Here is an 18024-nt window from a genome sequence, read left to right on the forward strand (position 1 = left end):
TAGAAATTCATTTTCGTCATTAAAAAAAGTTGTAAAATTGAGGAAAACTATATTGCTCCAATTATTTCAAGTGAATCGTAATTCCCCTTACACTAACCATATTTGCTCCTAAGACGCTCATTTTTCATCATCGTTCTATAAATGCCAAACGATGATTCCTCTTTTGTTAAAATGTATGTTATACGGAGCTGGAATCAGCAGAAACACCGTCACCGTTTTATCGGGCTGCCTTCAGATCATGTAAAACACCTTCCTCCTTTCGCTTGCAAAATAATGAAAGCCCCATAGGCGCGCTGCGGAAATCAGGCAAAGGAGATCACAGAAAACACGCAAAGCTGTATGGACCGATAGAACGAACTGTACATAAATATTGCAAACACTTTTTTACATGATATACAGAAGAGTTCAACATAAGTGAATTATTACAATCTTACATTCTCCTCAATCGAACTCCCTATTTCCCCAGATACAAATTTCCAATTTAAGCCGCTCACAACTATTAAAATCATAAGGAACCAACAGAAAATCCACACCAGGAGCCACAGCAGACCTTTTAGTTGCACTATTTGCAAAAGACTGCAAACTAAGCGATCTTGCACCCCTTTTTGTTATGAGGTTGAATGCATGACCCCCTTTAGCAGAAGGGGGTCCAATGGCATGCACTGAGACGACATGTCCCATGTGTTCCTCTCTGTTATTGACTATAAACAGAAGGTCATCTTCCCCTAGAAGAACATTGAAAGGCTCATTCTTGTCCATGGAAACATGAAAAGGACAGTTATATCGAAACCTTACAGCGGAAGCCCAGTGGTTGTTATTGATGTGAATTGATAACTGTTCAGGAGATCCAATAAAGTTGCAGTTGATCATGGGGCACGAGCATGGCATATACAAACAAGTTTCCTCATGGCTTGGTTTGTTAGAATATGACAGGGTTTCTCTACACCCATAGAGGGAATTTCTGCAGTATACTTTGATGGATTCAATAACTTTTTCAATGGCAAGACACCGGGTATAGCCAATGGGCAATGAGCAGGAGTGGCATTTCTGCTTGAGCTTGATACAACAAGAAGAGCATGCAATATGTCCATTTTCACACTGCATGACAATCACCAAAGATCAATTCTTGCTGTTAACTTTAATAGCACTAATTTGAAAATTCATAATTCTGGAATTTTCGCTTGTAAGGGGATCCAGAACAATCAACGGATCTTCACGTATGTAATAAACCTTATAGGATTTACAAAAGGTGAAGACAGAAACTACATATACAGAATGCTGAAAGTTGATGAAGTTAGATACCTCAAGCAGTGCAAGCAGAGATACTACCTTATTAGCCAAATTCTACTTTAATGAACCTTCACAGTGACTTCGAGGCCATTGATTAAATTGGTATTCCGACTAAAACCAAGTTTACCTTGTCTACTATATGGACCTTGATGTGAACCAGTACTAGCTTTCAACTTTGTATAAGGTTCAACAATCAACTGGTGAACAACTGGGGCCAAGCAAAGTGTTTTCTTCATGTTAAAGTGATAATAGATGAAGCCCAAAAAAAAAAAAAAAATTGATATACTTTTTACCTTTTTATTTCTGAGAAAACTTCCAGCAACAACCCATGAATATTAATCATTCAAGCCTCTGAACCGATGCATCAGGACATAAACAGGCAGATTGAAGATGCCTTTAAGTGTACATAAGAGAATTATAACGCTTCCAACAGAAAAGAGGAGCTTCAAAATGGTTACTAAAGAGACATGTCGCCAAGGAATTATAATTTCTCTTTGGACAGCATAGCCATGTTTTCCAACAATGTAACCACAACAGGGAAGTTAGTGATGCTAAAGGGATATTTTCTTTGAAGACTTCCCGGAGAACCCATAAAGTTGAATTCTGTTTCCTAGACCTACTGTAAAGCTACCTTTCCAAGTCCACGTTGTAACAGCAAGGCTGTTATGATTTTAAAACAAAGCATCATAGCTTTGAAACAGAACAAAGAAGCTGGGTTGGAGGCCAGATCAATTTCTTTTCTTTCTTACACTCCTTTCATTTCCAGTTAACTACAAACAGACTTAATACGGCTTCACTGCTGATCTTCTAACAGAAATTCAAAATAGAATAGGAAAAGAAGAACGAGGCAATCAGAACAAAAGACAGTAAGAAAAATCAAAATTTTCTTCTCTGCCCCCAGCTTTGTAAGATATCCACTAATGTTGAAAAGGAGCTCAGTTCTAGAGTCCCCATCTGCATCACATTCATCATGTTTCTCTAGCCTGCAGAAGGATAGTGCGATGCGTCATTGCTGCCACGCAGTGCGCATAGCTCCATTCAGTTGGGATTGAGTTACCGCATGGCACTTGCTATTAGCAAAGTCACGCTGAACAGTTAAGGCTGAGTTTTCTACTACAGTAGTATGCCAGCTAATCCGCTGATCTGGCCCTCGAAGGCACCATGTCCTCATAGCATAGATCTGGCATAGTTGGAAGGTAGCCAAGGAGGGATAAAATACGTGATTTTTGTAGCAGTAAGAAGCGTCTCAATTACTGTTTTCTTTTTCCGTGAGACCCCAATTTCTAGTCATCTTCAATGGACCATATTACTGTATAAGATCTTGCTTGAAGAAGAATGTCAGTTAGCATGACAGCTTCCATAATTTCTGGCCTACTGGCAATTGATACAATAAAATTCGGTGTTGTGCGGAACTGACAATCAACTGAATTTATCAATTCAACAGAATCATTGCCAGTAAGTGGAGGCATTAGCATGGGCTAAACATTTTCGTCAACATTCTGTTTTTCATGCATTGCCTGGATCAAGGTGGCTGGTAGCACCATAGGAGTCTCTGGTCCCCTTTAGACATTACTAGTTCATCTTGTGTAACCTAGGTACTGCCTTTTTGAAGAAGAAAGCGAGAGAGGTGACTATGTGCACTTGGGGACATTTGGGAAGGTGAAAAGGTGAACAATGAAGTTGCAGACTTATGTTCCATGGAGTAAGCAGGAGAAGAAGAAGATGAAAAAGAAGTAGAAGAAGACTCGCAGAAGAGGATGATCGAAATCAGCTGAATGTTGAAGTCAATCTAACATGGTTTCTATGAGGGAGAGTTTGTTGAGTATATGGGCCAGTGGGCATTCATGACGTGGCATTGTTTCAAGGAGTTTAGTTGTTGGAAATGAAGTTATGCTGTTGAATCGTTAAAATGATGAATTTCATCCTCCAAGATGTTGCATTGTTTCAAGGAATTTGGTTTGTTGGAAATGGAGTTATGCTATTGAGTCAATAAAGTGCTAAATTTCATCCTCCAAGATGTTGCATAGATTGATTTCAACCACTGTGGATGACAGATTCAATGGCTGCTTCATTTGTTATCATAACTAAAAACCGAGTATCATTGCTTTGAAACAGGGCTGGAAGGTAGATTGATGGACCGAATTCTTTCCTTTCTTACCCTGCTTTCATCTCCAGCTAACTACAAACAGCCTAATATAAATTAAGCAGCTGATTTCTCATAGAAATTCCAGTAGGCAACGATGAATAAAGTGATAAGAGATAAGAAACTAAGAAACTTGATTTTTCTTCTCTTGCCCCAGCTTAGCAAGACATCCACTAATACAGAAAAAGAGCTCAATTCTAGAGTCTTCAATTCCCAGCATGTTCAACGAATTTCTCCAGCTTGAGGGCCGTGAACAGATTATTGCTGGAGAATATAATAGTCTCATGGCATTGGCAAAGTCATGCTGGGCGGTTAATGCCCAGTTTTCTACTTGAGTAGGACGCCAGCTAGTCTGCTGATCTGGCCCTGGATCAGGACCCAAGGATGATTACTACTTTCCTAGTCATCAAATTCTTCATACCAAAGCCAGAATCCTATCTTTCAAGCGCATACTTCCAATATTCGGATAGTAAAACCCATGAAATATTTTGTATGTCCCACTTACGCGAAGGAACTCTTATGTGTTTTGCTACTCAGCAGAAAATGCGTTTAGAGAATGAAATTGATCATATTTCAAAACCATTCGAAGTCAATTTAGCAGTAAGCTACGCCAACAATTTATTTCTGTTATATATCCTAATTTCTAAGCATCAAAGAGAAGGGCAAAGACATGCCGAAGACTTGCATCGCCTATGATTCTTCTATGGCGGCAGCCCATCCCCCAACTCAGTTGCTAACCACACCCTCAATAGCATAATACCCCGCAAGTTTTGGTGGAATCTTTCACTTCAGCTCCGGTGAGGTAATCCTTTCCTATGCCAGTCCTCTCGGTGTGGCTGATGCCATAATGGCTGAATTGACTGCCTTAGTCCAAGGCTTAGCATGTTCATCAATTGTTTCCAAGGCGATCACTTTGTGGAAGGGAATTATCAGCTCGCTATCAATTGGTGCAAGAACATGGCTTCTCCCCCTTGGTGGATCCATCATCTGTTCTTTGAGCCAATGGACCTAGCCTCACCCAGTCTGGTCTCATGTTTTGAGATCAGTCAATAGCATGGTGACTCGCTTGCCAGGGAGGGAGTGACCCTACAGTCAACCCCTCCAGCCCCCCCACACACACACCGTAATTTTGGCTTCTGGTCAATCAGAAAGCCTACCCTTAGTTTAAATTAAAAAAGGGGAAATAATTAAATAAAAACGTTTGTATTGGCTCGTATTCAATCCAAAGAAGAAAAAGACAATTGTATAGCGCATCGATCGCACCTAGTCCCAATTCAGCCACAACACACCTTTCAATAAAAAAAAGGTCGCTCAAGTACAAGACAAAACTCAACGAATGCAAATCATCCGCTTTCCAAAAACTAGGGCTTTTAATTGACTCTTCATGTTCCTCTTTTTATGCTGTTAGCTTCTAAAAGAAAACCTAAAAGCCAGGATGCATAACTTATTTCAATAATTAAAAAAAGCCTGAGAACGAAAAATATATCTACGGAAATAGAAGTGGCAAACCTGGAAGATGGGTGGCACTAAAACCTCCAAGCAGATTGAGCAATCCAGAACATCGGGATCTATGGTTACAGAGATTTTCCCGTGGTCCAAGTCACCATGCTCTCTTGCACCCAATGAACACTCTCCTTCTCTTAGCCTCTTCTTCGGGCTGCTGGGGCCTTCGCTTTCTCCTTCTCCATCTCCTTCGCCTGCAACAGAGAACTTCGCCATTTGTCGTAATCCTCATTTTCTTTTCCTTCCCATTTCTGCTTTTGTCAATTTGTAAACGTACCAGTGAGAAGAAACCCGAGTTCAAAAGATTTATCCTCCAGGTCAAGTAACACGACAGAGACTCGAAGACCCTAACTTATGATTTTACTACATGGTCTTGTAGCTTTTAAACAGAGCAGAGCAGAGCAGTTGGGCTGAGGGAATACCGGTGGATCAATTTCCAGCTTAAAATGGCATTTCTGCTGAAAGAAATGCAGCTGAAATTTTTTCAATGTTTGTGTTATTTATTGAGACAGAATTTTGGTTTTATTTATTTTTTCTTAATTTTAAAAATATTAAAATAAATATCTATTATTCCGATTGAAAACTATAAGAAAAACAAATTAGGAAATATTAAAATGGTTTTTAATATTCTGTTTTTTTATTGTACTTTCATTTTTATTATTAACCATTTATTATCTTATTTTATTATGTAAACATAAAAAACTATAACTAATTTTTATTGTCTCTTATAGTGGCACAAAATATTCAATTCCACAACTCCCCAATTTAATGAGAAATTGTGCCAGTGGAGTTCGGATCTGTTAGTTTAATCAGACCGACCGTTGTATCTCCTTTGGCTTCTCTCAAAATCTAATTATGTAGATATTTTTAAAGATCTAATTATGTTGTTGCGATAGGGCAGGGATTAGATTAATGCGCGTAGAGGAAGAAAGGTTGGAATTCTCTTCTTTGGGTGGAGCGAGGAGATACTAACTATTCGTTTCGTTTTGGACCTTCATCAACGCGAAAACATACCCAACCATGCATCACTGGCTTTTTACTATTCATTTTACAACGTCAGAGCGACCTAAGCATCGGCACTTCAGGAAGTAATAGTGACAGATTGCATCTTCAGCCAGTAATCTCAGATTAACAAAACAGAACCCGTAGCAAATTGAATGTTATCGAGTAATTAGTGTCATTTAACTATATAAATTCAAAAGCTGTATGTCAACTACTACTTACAAGAAGTATATTTTATTGGAAATGGATGCCGCACAAAGCTCCGCTGGTCAATTCAACCAGGTGAAAGAGGATCATGAAAGTGGAGGTAGGAACGGTCAATGCCACGAGAACAACCATACCGACGGCGACGCCTGGCCTCGTGTTCATCAGCATCGTCTGCAACAAACCCAACGCCTGGCACACGTCCGAGTCGTAGGACGTATAGTATTTCTTCTCCCACTCCGTCCACTTCGCCGGCGGCTCGTAGTTCCTCTCCACTATCTTCATCTCGTGGATTCGCTTTCGCAGGACGATCATGCTCTCGTCCACCGATCGACCGCCGTAGCCACGGTCGTGGGTCCAATTGCCAGAAGCGGAAACTCTGGTAAGTTCGTAACTTTTCGGACGGCAGCGGATCTTTCGTGCCGATGGACGCGAAAGCGCAGGAAGAATAGTCGAGGAGAGAGACGAAGCGTCCATGTTCGTTCTGGAGCACTCTTTCAGGATGGAAGAATTTGAATTCGGAATCAGAGAAAAAGATTGCAAGGGAAAAGAAACTGGGGGGAGGGGGGGATGAAGGAGATGGAAGGGAGCGTTAATATTTATAGGAGTGGTGATGGCGAAGGCAAGTGCGGGAAGCGTTGGGTTGAGGGCTACCGTGTCGAATCCTGATACGTGGCGTTAATAACGTTTTTTACTGTATCGGAAGTGCTTCCTCTCAGGCACTGAATATGACACGCATGAGAAGTCGGTCTCGGGTCTGTACTTATTCCCGAATCCCAATAGTCGGTGTCCGTCCCCCATTTTATATTTCACGGTGGCTCGCACTTTAAAGGGCAAATAAATTAATCGGCACCTCATAACTGTTTGTTTTCGAAAGAAAAAGATTAATGATTGTAAACGAAGCAGCCACGAATTCGCTTGCGGAGTTGTATCACGTTCTCATCCACCAGTCTCCCTCCAAATTCGTGATCTTGGCTGCCACCTCCGGCCGCGCAGATCCTACTGCAGCTTGCTATGTCACGGAGAAATGGCCTTAGGAAAATTTTCGATCGCTCATTCTTTTAGGCTGAATAGATGGCTTGACCGGCCAGATTCTCAGAATATTCTACAAATCTTTTCCTTATAAGAGGCAAAAAATGGGCTGACCAGAACTGTTCTTGACATGGACAATTTCTTTGTCGGTAATTAAGTATCCGCGTTTCTTGCACTACTGCTTCTTTGCTCTGTTCACGACGATAAACGCGGAGCATATTGTTCTCCTGTGAAGCAAAGGGGGATGTATAGGAAATGAAAGAAAAAAGAAAACTAGCCAAAGAATGCGGAGTTTGCAACGCAATCACCGAATTCGATGAACAAAACGATTGAGATATGGCTGGGGCCGTTATTTGGACCCTCTTGGCATTTCTTAACACCCACGTAGATCGAAGCTAAACGTCACAACGGTTGCTTGGCGGTTCAAGCGACGTTTTTGTGCAAACTCACTGTAGCCCAAGCAAAATGCAGTATCAGATGAAGCACTAAATGATATTATATATAATATAAAGTATTGACTATTCACTATATTTTAATTTACATGGATTAATTTTTTTTATTTTAAACAACTATGAAGTATACCATTTGAAAAATGAACTGTCATTTTAATTTTTTTAATGAAGATGATAACTTTTATCTTGGAAAGAATTTGGGGGGGGGGGGGGGGGGGGTCGTTAGTCAACAAACTGGAAATTTGATCTTGATCTTCATCTCATACATCTACATGATCTTCATCTTTGAAAGTGTGGACAAATTCATGTCCATTGGAAAATAATTTTCAGTGTTAGTGCCCCCAAATGAGGAAAACACAGAAACTAAGAGAATTAGTAACTTGTAAAGTATATTTAATTAAAATATAATATTTAAACATCAAATTAGGTAAAATAAGCATAATTACTACACAAATAACTAATTTAATGTGTAACTAAAATATATTAATGTACTTATTAATTTAATTATATATTATATTAGTTAAAGATTATTGTTTATTGTACATTAATACTGTAATTACGTGAGTCAATTAACTCTGCACATGATTAATCATAAAAAATAATAAATAACATTAAAAATAACATAAAAAATATAATACATTTAAGTTATTAATTTATTGATAATATATGGTGTTCTTTAACATAAAAAAAATCATGATTAATAGAAAAAATCTATCAAATACTAACTTTAACACACTATATATTTTTATATATTATTAATTAAAAATATTTTTCTATTAAATATAAAATCATTGATTTTATTAATTATAAAAATAAGTTAATTAAACCAAGTGCTTGAGTTAATAATAATTTAATTACTACTATTAAATCACTAATACAATAGAGTAAATAGGGCAATGGGGAAATCCAAATCAAAATAGGGAAATCAAAATCTACATGGGAAAATCGAAATGGGAAAATCAAACAAAATCGGAAGGTATTTTGAAGAAAAAGAGAATAGCGTGAGAGAGAAAGGGAGTGGGAGGCTGAAAGAGAGGAGAGAGAGGCCAGAGACGAGAGGGAGCAGACACGAACGCCGAAGAGGAGAATCTGAGAGAAGATAGGGAGCAGAGATGTCGGGGGCGCAAGGAGACGAGACGGAGGCCGGAGACCAGAGGGAGTAGAAACAGAAGCAAGAGAGGAGAGTCCGAAAGAAAAGAGGGAACAAAGACGTCGGGGGCGCAAGGAGACAAGAGAGGGGGTGCGGGAGAGAGAGGAAAAAATGAGAACGCCCGAGAGAGAGGGGGGGGGGGGCTGGGAAATATGGCGGGTTCAAACCTCCGTCTTCAGCAAAAAGGGTGATTTTTTTATAAAGTGGAGACGAAGGACGGCTTCATCCCCAACATCCAGATGACATGTCACCTGCACTTCACTAACGAATTCAACTGATTAAGGACTGATTAAGGGCGTCATGGGGTTGATATTCATAAGGGCGTAATGGGGTTGATCTTCGTATCACTGTTTAGCAATCTGTTCACGTAGTTGAGTCAGACTCGGACAGGTTAGGGTTATAAAGATTAGGGACAAAATCACGGAACGCGACCAACAATTTCCCCCCATCCCGTGTTTTTTTTTCTTGTCAGATGGTTATTTGGTTCCCATCGATGATGCTCACATCCCCGCACGTCGCACGGCAGAATTCAGAAAGCATCTGTGTCTTATCTTACTTCCTTCTCCACCTGTTCCTCGTAGTTGTGCCTGCTGCTGCTCGGAAGAACCATGTCATTAACTTCCGTTCCCTCAATCTTTTTCCCGAATCCGCCGCCTGGGATCCGTCCGCCCAGCACTTCGTCGTTGGCAGCGTCTGGTTCCACTCGCTCCACTCCGTATCAGATGCCGGTGTCGTGGAGACCCTAGTCTCCGATTCTGACCTCCCAGCCAACGTCTCCATTCTCGGCGTCGCTGTAGACTCCGTCCGTAGCCGTGTGCTAGCCGTCGTCATAGCCGGCAGACGGTTCCCTCCCTTCGACGCCCTCGCGGCTTACGATCTACGCTCACGCCGCCGCATCTTCCTTTCTCCGCTCTCCCACGACGAATCCCATCGTTTGGTCGCTAATGGCATCGCGCTGGATCCCGCTGGCAACGCTTTCGTCACCAGTTCCATGGGAAACTTTATTTGGAAAGTTGACGTTGATGGGATCGTGTCCGTCTTCTCCAAATCTCCCATCTACCAATCCACCGATTTTTCTCTGTAAGATATATTTATTCTGTTGACAAGTCGCCAAAAAAAAAAAACCCTAGATTAAGGAATTAGGGAAGTAAGTCGCTCTCATTTCTCAACAAATCTAGTGAAAGCTTCACTAGAGGGCAAAGCGCGAATCAGTATGACAACTTATCCATGTGAGGCAATCTCAATCGTTCAGTCTCAATCCTAACTCATAAATGGTTGAGTGTCCCAATTGGACAGTGGTCGGCGCCACTCGGCAATGAGTCGATTACGAGCGCATCCTGGCCATCGATTTCGTTCGGCCAGAACAAGAGGACGTTTCGTAGCTCTAGCTTTGGATGATTATTATATCTGATTGGATATAGCCATTGAAATAATTGAATGGATGCACAGGAACGAATCCTATAGCTGGTGCGGCCTCAATGGGATCGCGTACGCCGCAAGTGGCTATCTTCTTGTGGTTCAGACTAACACGGGCAAACTCTTCAAGGTTGACGGCGCCGACGGGATGGGGAGATTGGTTCTTCTGCCGAGAAGTTTGACGGGAGCGGAAGGAATCGCCATCAGAGGGGACGGGTCGGTGGTGGTGGTGTCACAGCACGTGGCATGGCTACTGAAGAGCAACGACGGCTGGTCCGAGGCCGTGGTTTACGACGAAGTGGGCCTTGACGAGGAGAGTTTTGCGACCGGTGTGGTAGTGAGAGGGGGAAATCGAGCTTATGTCCTTTATGGGCGGGCAAACGAGGGAATGTTGGGGAAAGTGGGGAGGGAGGAGTTCAGTTTGGAAGAGCTCGAGTGGGAGAAGGAAAAAGAGGGTGAGTTTGTTTGGGCATTCGTCCTGGTAGGCTTCGGTTTGTGTTGTGTTTTGTACTGGAGGTTTCAGGTGAGGCAGCTCGGGAGAATCTTGAACAAAAAGAGGACATGAAGAGGAGGCCTATAGATTTATGTCTATGTTGTCGCATAATCTCCAAAATTTTGTTAGGCATTTGGATCTGATTGATCGAGTTCTAATTTTTGCCGGTAGCTTCTAGTTGTTGGTTCGGCCCCAAGGTCTTGCTAATTTTTTCTTCTTTTTTCATTTGATCTCTAAACTTAATACTGACTTCGCCTATCAAATCCAAAATCAAACACACACATACCTGCTTATGTTAATCGACATCTTTTTATAGTTTAAATTTATAATTTTAAAAAATATTATTTTCTTATCATGTAATTTATTATAATATGAACTTAGATCTTACTCCTTTTGTCCAATATTTATGTTTATTATGTCCCAATGTCAACCACAACACTAATGACAGTCGTATCACATACATATCCGATGGTCTTCACGAGTCGAAAAACAAAAACAAAATTGCGTCCGTTGCTATTTACAAAATTCATTGGACACGTGAACACCAGAGAACACACCGTCGGCAGGACCGCTGTCGCATCTGCGCTTCTTTCCATTTCTATAACCTTCATTGTTCGACGGCTGAGGAAATTGGAACCCTTGAACCATCTCCTTGAACGCCCGTTGCAGCTCCCGCACGCTGCAGCCTTGGCCCTGTTGCCACACACGTCTCTCTTAGAAAACCACTCGTGCACGCAGCATCTTTTCATTTCATTAATGATTAATCGAGTTTAACCTTGAAGAAAAAAAAATTGTTCCAAGATAGTTTCTTCGAACTCTCGGGAAAATGAAAAAGAAACGACGAAGGTAGTGGTTTTCGATCTGGGAGGACTTGTAGAATGCGATTGAGGTATCATTGCCGATATATCAAATAGTCAAGATAGAATCGATATTTTAGGTGATCTTAGTTCCTTACTGCTCGTGTTGAAGCCCTACGATCTTAAGAAAACAGGGCAGCGGATGGAGATACCAAATCCGAAATTTGCGAGTGTCTTTGGGACGGTTCGCCCTGGAATCGTATCGTGTTTTCGCTACGTTTCACCATTCAATAGATCATTCTTGAGGTAAAGGAATCTTAAAATCAGCTAATCAAAGCAGTTTATAAATCAAGAAATGAAATCCGTACCTCTGCGTTTACATCCTCCATGAGTGACATCATTTCCTGCAAGAACTCCGAGAAGCTCTGTGGAGACGGACCAAAGTAAAACGTCGAGAACAAATGTTTGCTTAGGAAAGAAACCCATGAAAGATCAATAATACAGTCATGTTTGATTCTCAACCATACACTTACCTCGTCTTCCTCGTCCTCAGGGAAGTACAAACCCGCGTCGTACAATGTTCTTCTCTTCCGATCCGACAACACTGACAAAAACAGACCATTGGAATATAGTATAGATGGGTTTAATAACGTTTTAGATGCAAAACCAAAACAAAAGCAACACCTTAATGTGATATACCTACCTTCATAAGCTTCTTGAATCTGCTGAAATCTCCGTTTTGCTTCCTCGGACTGTGAAGGAGTTCGGCACCATTTATCTGGATGCCATTTCTGAGCAAGAAACAGAACTGTTATTTCCTTAATTCAATAACAAAACAAAAGCAAAAAAAATTCGAAATTTTTGAGTTCTCGTAAAAGGAATCATGATGAATCATGGTACCATAGCAAGCTTTCTGTAAGCACTTCGTATTTCGAGGAAGGAAGAGTCCCTGTTTAACCCAAGAACGCCGTAGTATGATCCTGGCATACCCATTGTTGGAACTTGAAACTCAAACATCGATCAAATTTCTTCCTCAGTGCGAAAGATCTTCTGTGGAATGGATCTTCCACACGATACGTCGACTGTAGCAGTGAGAATTGTTAAGAAACAAGGATAAAGAATGATGAGAGGCCATATGAAGGATAAGCAAGACAGAGGTAAGGCTAGGTGGACGTAAAACTCTAGGGAGAAAAAGAAAATATCCAGGGAATGGAACTTCGGGATGCCTCGTAAAAGAGATCTGGAAACTTCTCGATTGAAGAGCTATTTACACGTAAGCATAGTATCGGAAGGTCTTTTTCATCCGGTGGATTCATGGGAGATATTTTTAAGTTTTTATTTTAACTCATCTCGTTCAAAGATGCGGCCACGGGCCCATGTGTCTATTAGGCCTTTACCACGTCAGCTACGATTGTTTAAAGCTAACCTGCTACATTAACGTCCAATTCCAATAAGATGCAATATTCTTCGTCTTCCCAATAGTGTAATTCCAATAAGAGAATTATGCTCTTCAATTTCTTCGTCACCATTAATTCCATATCACTCCATATGTACTAAATTTCTGAAATCCATTATAGAAATTTTAGTTGGTTTGTGTCATTCTCAGAAATTAATCGATGTTTCTCCATTTGCTTTCGTACTCCCATTGATCATTGATAAGTCAAAGACAGATGAGTCGGTTATAACACTTATGTAATTAAGCCAACTTGTTAATGTTAGTTTTATTGTTATTAGTTTGTTATAACTGTCTTCTTCTAGAACTTCTATTAGCTGTATTTCAGTTATGCCAACTGTCATCACATCTGGTTTTCTTCCATTGTAATCTCATTCTGATGGACTATATAAATTGATTTTTCTCACTCTGGCTTCTCTAAGAAAGAGAACAGAGATTACAACTTCACAAATTCTATCTAGGTATCAGAGCTGTTGATCAAAGGTGTGAGAATTTTCGTCAATTTTTTTTTTATATCTTGATTCCATCATGCTTTCCACTCAATCTTCTTTCTCCTCTGGATTAATTGGATCTGGACAAAGCTTACCAATGTTGTCCATTCCTTCTTATCAGATGCTCAATCACACTTTGCCTGTGAAACTTGATCGAACGAATTACATCTTGTGGAAATCTCATATTGATAATGTTGTTTTTGCTAATGGTTTTGAGGATTTCATAGATAGAACTTCTATCTGTCCAAAGGAAGAATTAAGTTCAGGACAACTCAATCCAGATTTTATTGCTTGGAGGAGACAAGATCGAACAATCCTCAGCTGGATCTACTCGTCACTCACACCAGTTATCATGGCACAGATCATAGGCTAAAATCCTCTCACTCGGCATGGAATACCTTAGAGAAAACCTTCTCATCTTCTTCAAAATCTAGAATAATGCAACTACGTTTAGAGTTATAATCAATGAAAAAAGGCTCACTGTCTATGATAGACTACATAATGAAAATCAAAGCAGCTGGAGATAATCTAGCAGCTATTGGAGAACCTATTTTAGAATAAGATCAGGTTATGAATCTCCTTGGAGGCCTTGGATCTGACTATAATGTTGTTGTTACTGCAATTACCATTAGAGATGATAAGATCTCTCTTGAAGCTGTACACAGTATGCTGCTAGCTTTTGAACAGTGTCTTGAGCAACAAAGCTCAATTGAACAAATCTCAACTATGTCTGCCAATTATGCCTCTTCCTCTAATAACAGAGGTGGTGGAAGGAAATTTAATGGAGGTTGTCGACAAGGCTATCCTCCAAATACCAACAACTATCATTACAAAGGTCGTGGTCATGGGGTAGATCTGGACAGAATGGCGAGCACAACTCAAGCTTCACTGAGAAGCTTCAATGCCAGTTATGTGGTAAATTTGGTCACACAGTTTAGGTCTGTTACCACAGATTTGACATATTTTTTCAAGGCACTCAGGACACTTCTACTTCTTCGTCAAATGCTGGTAATCAAAATACTATACCTGTTATGATTGCCTCTTCTAACAACCTTGCAGATGACAATTGGTATCTTGATTCTGGCGCAAGTCATCATTTGACTTAGAACATGGGAAATTTAGCCAATGCTACACCATACACTGGGACGGAAAAGGTCACAATTAGTAATGGTAAGCATCTTTTCATTTCGAATACTGGTTTCAAAAGATTAGTTTGTAACACACACACTTTCCAACTCAAAAAGGTGTTTCATGTTCCTTTTATCTCAGTAAACTTAATTAGTGTGGCTAAGTTCTGCTCAAATAATAATGCCTTAATTGAGTTTCAGTCTAATAGTTTATTTGTGAAGGATCTTCATACGAAGAAGGTGCTTGCTCAAGGCAAACTTGAGAATAGTCTTTACAAATTTCTAGTGTTCAACAACAAGAAGTTGGCTTATGTTGGTGTTACTGCTACTGCTATTTTTTCTTCTCCTAATTCTGGTACTGTTGATAATAAAATAGAGTTATGACATCATAGACTAGGCCATGCTACCTTTGACATTATCAACAGAATTATGAATCATTATAATGTTTCTTGTGGAAAATATAAAGCTACTGTTTGTTCTTCTTGTCAGTTTGCCAAAAGCCATCGACTACCAACTCATCTCTTTTTTTCTCGTGCATCTAAACCATTGGAACTTGTTCATACAGACATTTGGGGAACTGCCTCAATCAAGTCTACTTTTGGTGCAAAATTCTTCATCTTATTTGTAGATGACTATTCACGGTACACGTGATTTTATCCTTTGCATACAAAATACCAAGCTCTTCCTACCTTTAAGCAGTTCAAACTTCAAATAGAGAATCAATTTGATGTAAAAATTAAGTGTTTACAATATGATAATGGTGGTGAATTCAGATCTTTCCAGTCTTTTCTTCAACAATCTGGTATACTCCATCGTTTTACTTGTCCTTACAACTCATCTCAAAATGGTAGAGTTGGGAGGAAGCACAGGCACATGGTTGAGACTTGGTTGGCCTTGTTAGCACATGCTTCTTTGCCAATGAAATTCTGGCAGTATGCTTTTCAGACAGCTACTTTTCTCTTCAATAGAATGCCCAACAAGGTTCTCAAGTATGATTCTCCCTATTTCACTCTTTTTAACAGAATTCCAGATTATAAGTCTTTTTGAGTGTTTGGCTGTCTTTACTATCCTTTTATTCGTCCATACAACAATCATAAATTGCAGTTCAGATCTGTTAAGTGTCTGTTTATTGGCTATAGCTTCAATCACAAAGGGTTTTTGTGTCTTGATTATCTGACTGGAAGAGTGTATGTGACACCACATGTGGTCTTTGATAAAATACAATTTCCCTTAGCTCAACCTCAACATTCTTCCCCATCCATTGCTCCTCCAGCAGAATGTTTCACTCCAGCCATTATACTTTCCTCTACTTCTTCTAATCCTTGTTCAAATGGCAGTAATTATTTTATAGTATCTCGGTCTCTTTCCCCGAATGAACATTCTGACCCTACTGCTCTTATGGATTCACCAACAACTCCTCCTGTCTCTAGTTCCTGAATCCATACACGAAACTTAGGCACCTCCTTCTCCTCCTGCTCCACGAATGACAACAAGGTGGATACGTGGTATAACCAAGAAAAAGACTATTCTTGATCCCTCTGCCATAAAAATTTCTGAACCATCCACTCTCAAACAATCCTTCAAAGATCTAAACTGGACTAAAGCTATGGAAATGGAGATTGTTGCTCTTCATCGAACCAATACTTGGGATCTTGTTGATCAACCATCTGATGTCAATGTGATAGGCTATAAGTGGGTGTATAAATTGAAACATAAGCCATATGGGAGTATAGAGAGGTATAAAGCCAGGCTTGTGACCAAAGGTTATAATCAGACTCATGGTTTGGACTATTTTGAGACTTTTAGTCCAGTAGTTAAGGATGCAACTATTCGCATCATACTAATTGTTGCTCTCAGTTTCAAGTGGGAAATTCGTCAGCTTGATGTTCACAATGCTTTTTTAAATGGTGAGTTAGAAGAGCAAGTCTATATGTCTCAACCTCCTGGATTCTTAGACTCACAATTTCCTAACAAAGTGTGTAGATTGAAGAAGGCTTTATATGGTTTGAAACAAGTACCACGGGCTTGGTTTCAAAGACTCAGTTCTGCTCTTCTACAGTGGGGATTCAGCAATTCTCAGACTGATAGTTCTATGTTTCTACATTTTGGTAAGGCTACTACTTTGATAGTACTTGTCTATGTTGATGATATCATAATCACAGGTAGCTCCTCAACACATATTTTTTCTCTTATAGCTCAACTTGATTCTGTTTTTGCCTTAAGAGACTTGGGTCAACTTTCATACTTCCTTGGTATAGAGGTGTCTTACAATGAAGGATCTATGCATTTGAGCCAAACCAAATACATTTCAGATCTGCTTCATAGAACTGAAATGTTTGATACCAAAACCAGCAAAAACAAGTGCAGTGGTTGGGCAGAACTTGTCTAAATTTGATGGTGATCCTATGGCAGAGGTTACTCAATATCGGAGTGTAGTAGGGGCACTTCAGTATGTTATCTTGACAAGGCTTGATATAGCTTTTGCTGTCAATAAGGCATGCCAATTTATGCAGCAACCAACCACAACTCACTGGCTCTCAGTCAAAAGAATACTTCGATATCTATGAGGAACAATCCAAGATGGGCTTCTGTTAAGTCCTTCCAGTAACTTGACAATATAAGGCTTCACAGATGCAGATTGGGGTACTCAACCTGATGATAGGCGAAGCTCAAGTGGGTATCTGGTTTATCTAGGGGATAACTTAGTCTCTTGGTCTTCTACCAAACAAAAAATAGTCTCTCGCAGTAGTGCAAAATCTGAGTATCGAGGTCTTGCTTTTGCAATTGCTGAGATTGTATGGATGCAAGCTTTATTGCATGAGCTATGTGTGCCCATACCTGCTATACCTCTGCTCTGGTATGATAATATCAGTGCTTACCATATGGCCAAGAATCCAGTGTTTCATGCCCGAACAAAATATATAGAAATAGACCTTCATTTCATACGTGATCAAGTCATAAGAGGAAAGATATTGTTGCAATTTATTCCTACTGCAGAGCAACCAACAGATATGTTGACTAAGCATCTTACAAGTTCAAGGTTCTTGTCCCTCAAATCTCAACTTTGTATAGCTCCAAGACCTTTTCACTTGAGGGGGGATGATAAGTCAAAGACAGAGGAGTCAGTTATAACACTCATGTAATGAAGCCAACTTGTTACTATTAGGTTAATTGTTATTAGTTTGTTATAACTGTCTGCTTCTAGAACTTCTATTAGCTGTATTTCAGTTATGCCAGCTGGTTTTCTTTCATTGTAATCGCATTCTGATGGACTATATAGATTGATTTTTCTCACTCTGGCTTCTCTAAGAAAGAGTGCAAAGATTACAACATCACAAATTCTATCTATCAGTGAAGGCGAAGAGGCGTAGATCGTTGCATTCCAGGGAGAAAAAAATCACAAGATAAGATCATAAAGCGAATAATGCCCGGCTACAACCTCGTCTACGTGGGGAACTCCTCGAGTATGCA

The 18024-nt window shown here is 40.0% G+C and overlaps 4 protein-coding genes across 4 annotated transcripts; 1 reads left to right on the top strand and 3 right to left on the bottom strand.

Moving 5' to 3' along the window:
• Nucleotides 1-355: 355 nt before the first annotated feature.
• Nucleotides 356-5234, bottom strand: LOC137937082 (E3 ubiquitin-protein ligase SINA-like 10). Its single transcript, XM_068782131.1, has 2 exons — nucleotides 4943-5234; nucleotides 356-1098 (listed from the first exon to the last, which is right to left on the bottom strand). Exons 1-2 carry the CDS (start codon nucleotides 5150-5152, stop codon nucleotides 442-444), a joined length of 867 nt encoding a protein of 288 aa, XP_068638232.1. The 5' UTR covers nucleotides 5153-5234; the 3' UTR covers nucleotides 356-441.
• A 938-nt stretch (nucleotides 5235-6172) lies between these two features.
• On the bottom strand, nucleotides 6173-6619 carry LOC137937498 (uncharacterized). Its single transcript, XM_068782555.1, has one exon. It carries the CDS (start codon nucleotides 6617-6619, stop codon nucleotides 6173-6175), a length of 447 nt encoding a protein of 148 aa, XP_068638656.1.
• A 2574-nt stretch (nucleotides 6620-9193) lies between these two features.
• On the top strand, nucleotides 9194-10861 carry LOC137937789 (uncharacterized). Its single transcript, XM_068782970.1, has 2 exons — nucleotides 9194-9856; nucleotides 10226-10861. The coding sequence occupies exons 1-2, from the start codon at nucleotides 9249-9251 to the stop codon at nucleotides 10755-10757; spliced, it is 1140 nt and encodes a 379-aa protein (XP_068639071.1). The 5' UTR covers nucleotides 9194-9248; the 3' UTR covers nucleotides 10758-10861.
• A 225-nt stretch (nucleotides 10862-11086) lies between these two features.
• Nucleotides 11087-12699, bottom strand: LOC137937684 (uncharacterized). Its single transcript, XM_068782800.1, has 5 exons — nucleotides 12383-12699; nucleotides 12186-12273; nucleotides 12016-12086; nucleotides 11851-11907; nucleotides 11087-11378 (listed from the first exon to the last, which is right to left on the bottom strand). Exons 1-5 carry the CDS (start codon nucleotides 12497-12499, stop codon nucleotides 11199-11201), a joined length of 513 nt encoding a protein of 170 aa, XP_068638901.1. The 5' UTR covers nucleotides 12500-12699; the 3' UTR covers nucleotides 11087-11198.
• Between the last annotated feature and the right edge of the window lie 5325 nt (nucleotides 12700-18024).

This window comes from Aristolochia californica, unplaced genomic scaffold (assembly GCF_029961685.1).
Source record: "Aristolochia californica isolate CCGP_79_NKW_82.1479 unplaced genomic scaffold, dmAriCali1.0.hap1 SCAF_7, whole genome shotgun sequence".
NCBI lineage: Eukaryota > Viridiplantae > Streptophyta > Magnoliopsida > Piperales > Aristolochiaceae > Aristolochia > Aristolochia californica.

Bases quoted from the DNA above. Each gene is read 5' to 3' on its own strand.
- LOC137937082 (XM_068782131.1), bottom strand. From the start codon at position 5,152: ATGGCGAAGTTCTCTGTTGCAGGCGAAGGAGATGGAGAAGGAGAAAGC. The intron at 1,099-4,942 runs GTTTGCCACTTC...ATTGTCATGCAG, and splicing joins TAGTGCCACCCATCTTCCAG to TGTGAAAATGGACATATTGC.
- LOC137937498 (XM_068782555.1), bottom strand. From the start codon at position 6,619: ATGGACGCTTCGTCTCTCTCCTCGACTATTCTTCCTGCGCTTTCGCGT.
- LOC137937789 (XM_068782970.1), top strand. From the start codon at position 9,249: ATGGTTATTTGGTTCCCATCGATGATGCTCACATCCCCGCACGTCGCA. The intron at 9,857-10,225 runs GTAAGATATATT...ATGGATGCACAG, and splicing joins CAATCCACCGATTTTTCTCT to GAACGAATCCTATAGCTGGT.
- LOC137937684 (XM_068782800.1), bottom strand. From the start codon at position 12,499: ATGTTTGAGTTTCAAGTTCCAACAATGGGTATGCCAGGATCATACTAC. The intron at 12,274-12,382 runs GTACCATGATTC...TTTCTTGCTCAG, and splicing joins CTTACAGAAAGCTTGCTATG to AAATGGCATCCAGATAAATG. The intron at 12,087-12,185 runs GTAGGTATATCA...TGTTTTTGTCAG, and splicing joins GATTCAAGAAGCTTATGAAG to TGTTGTCGGATCGGAAGAGA.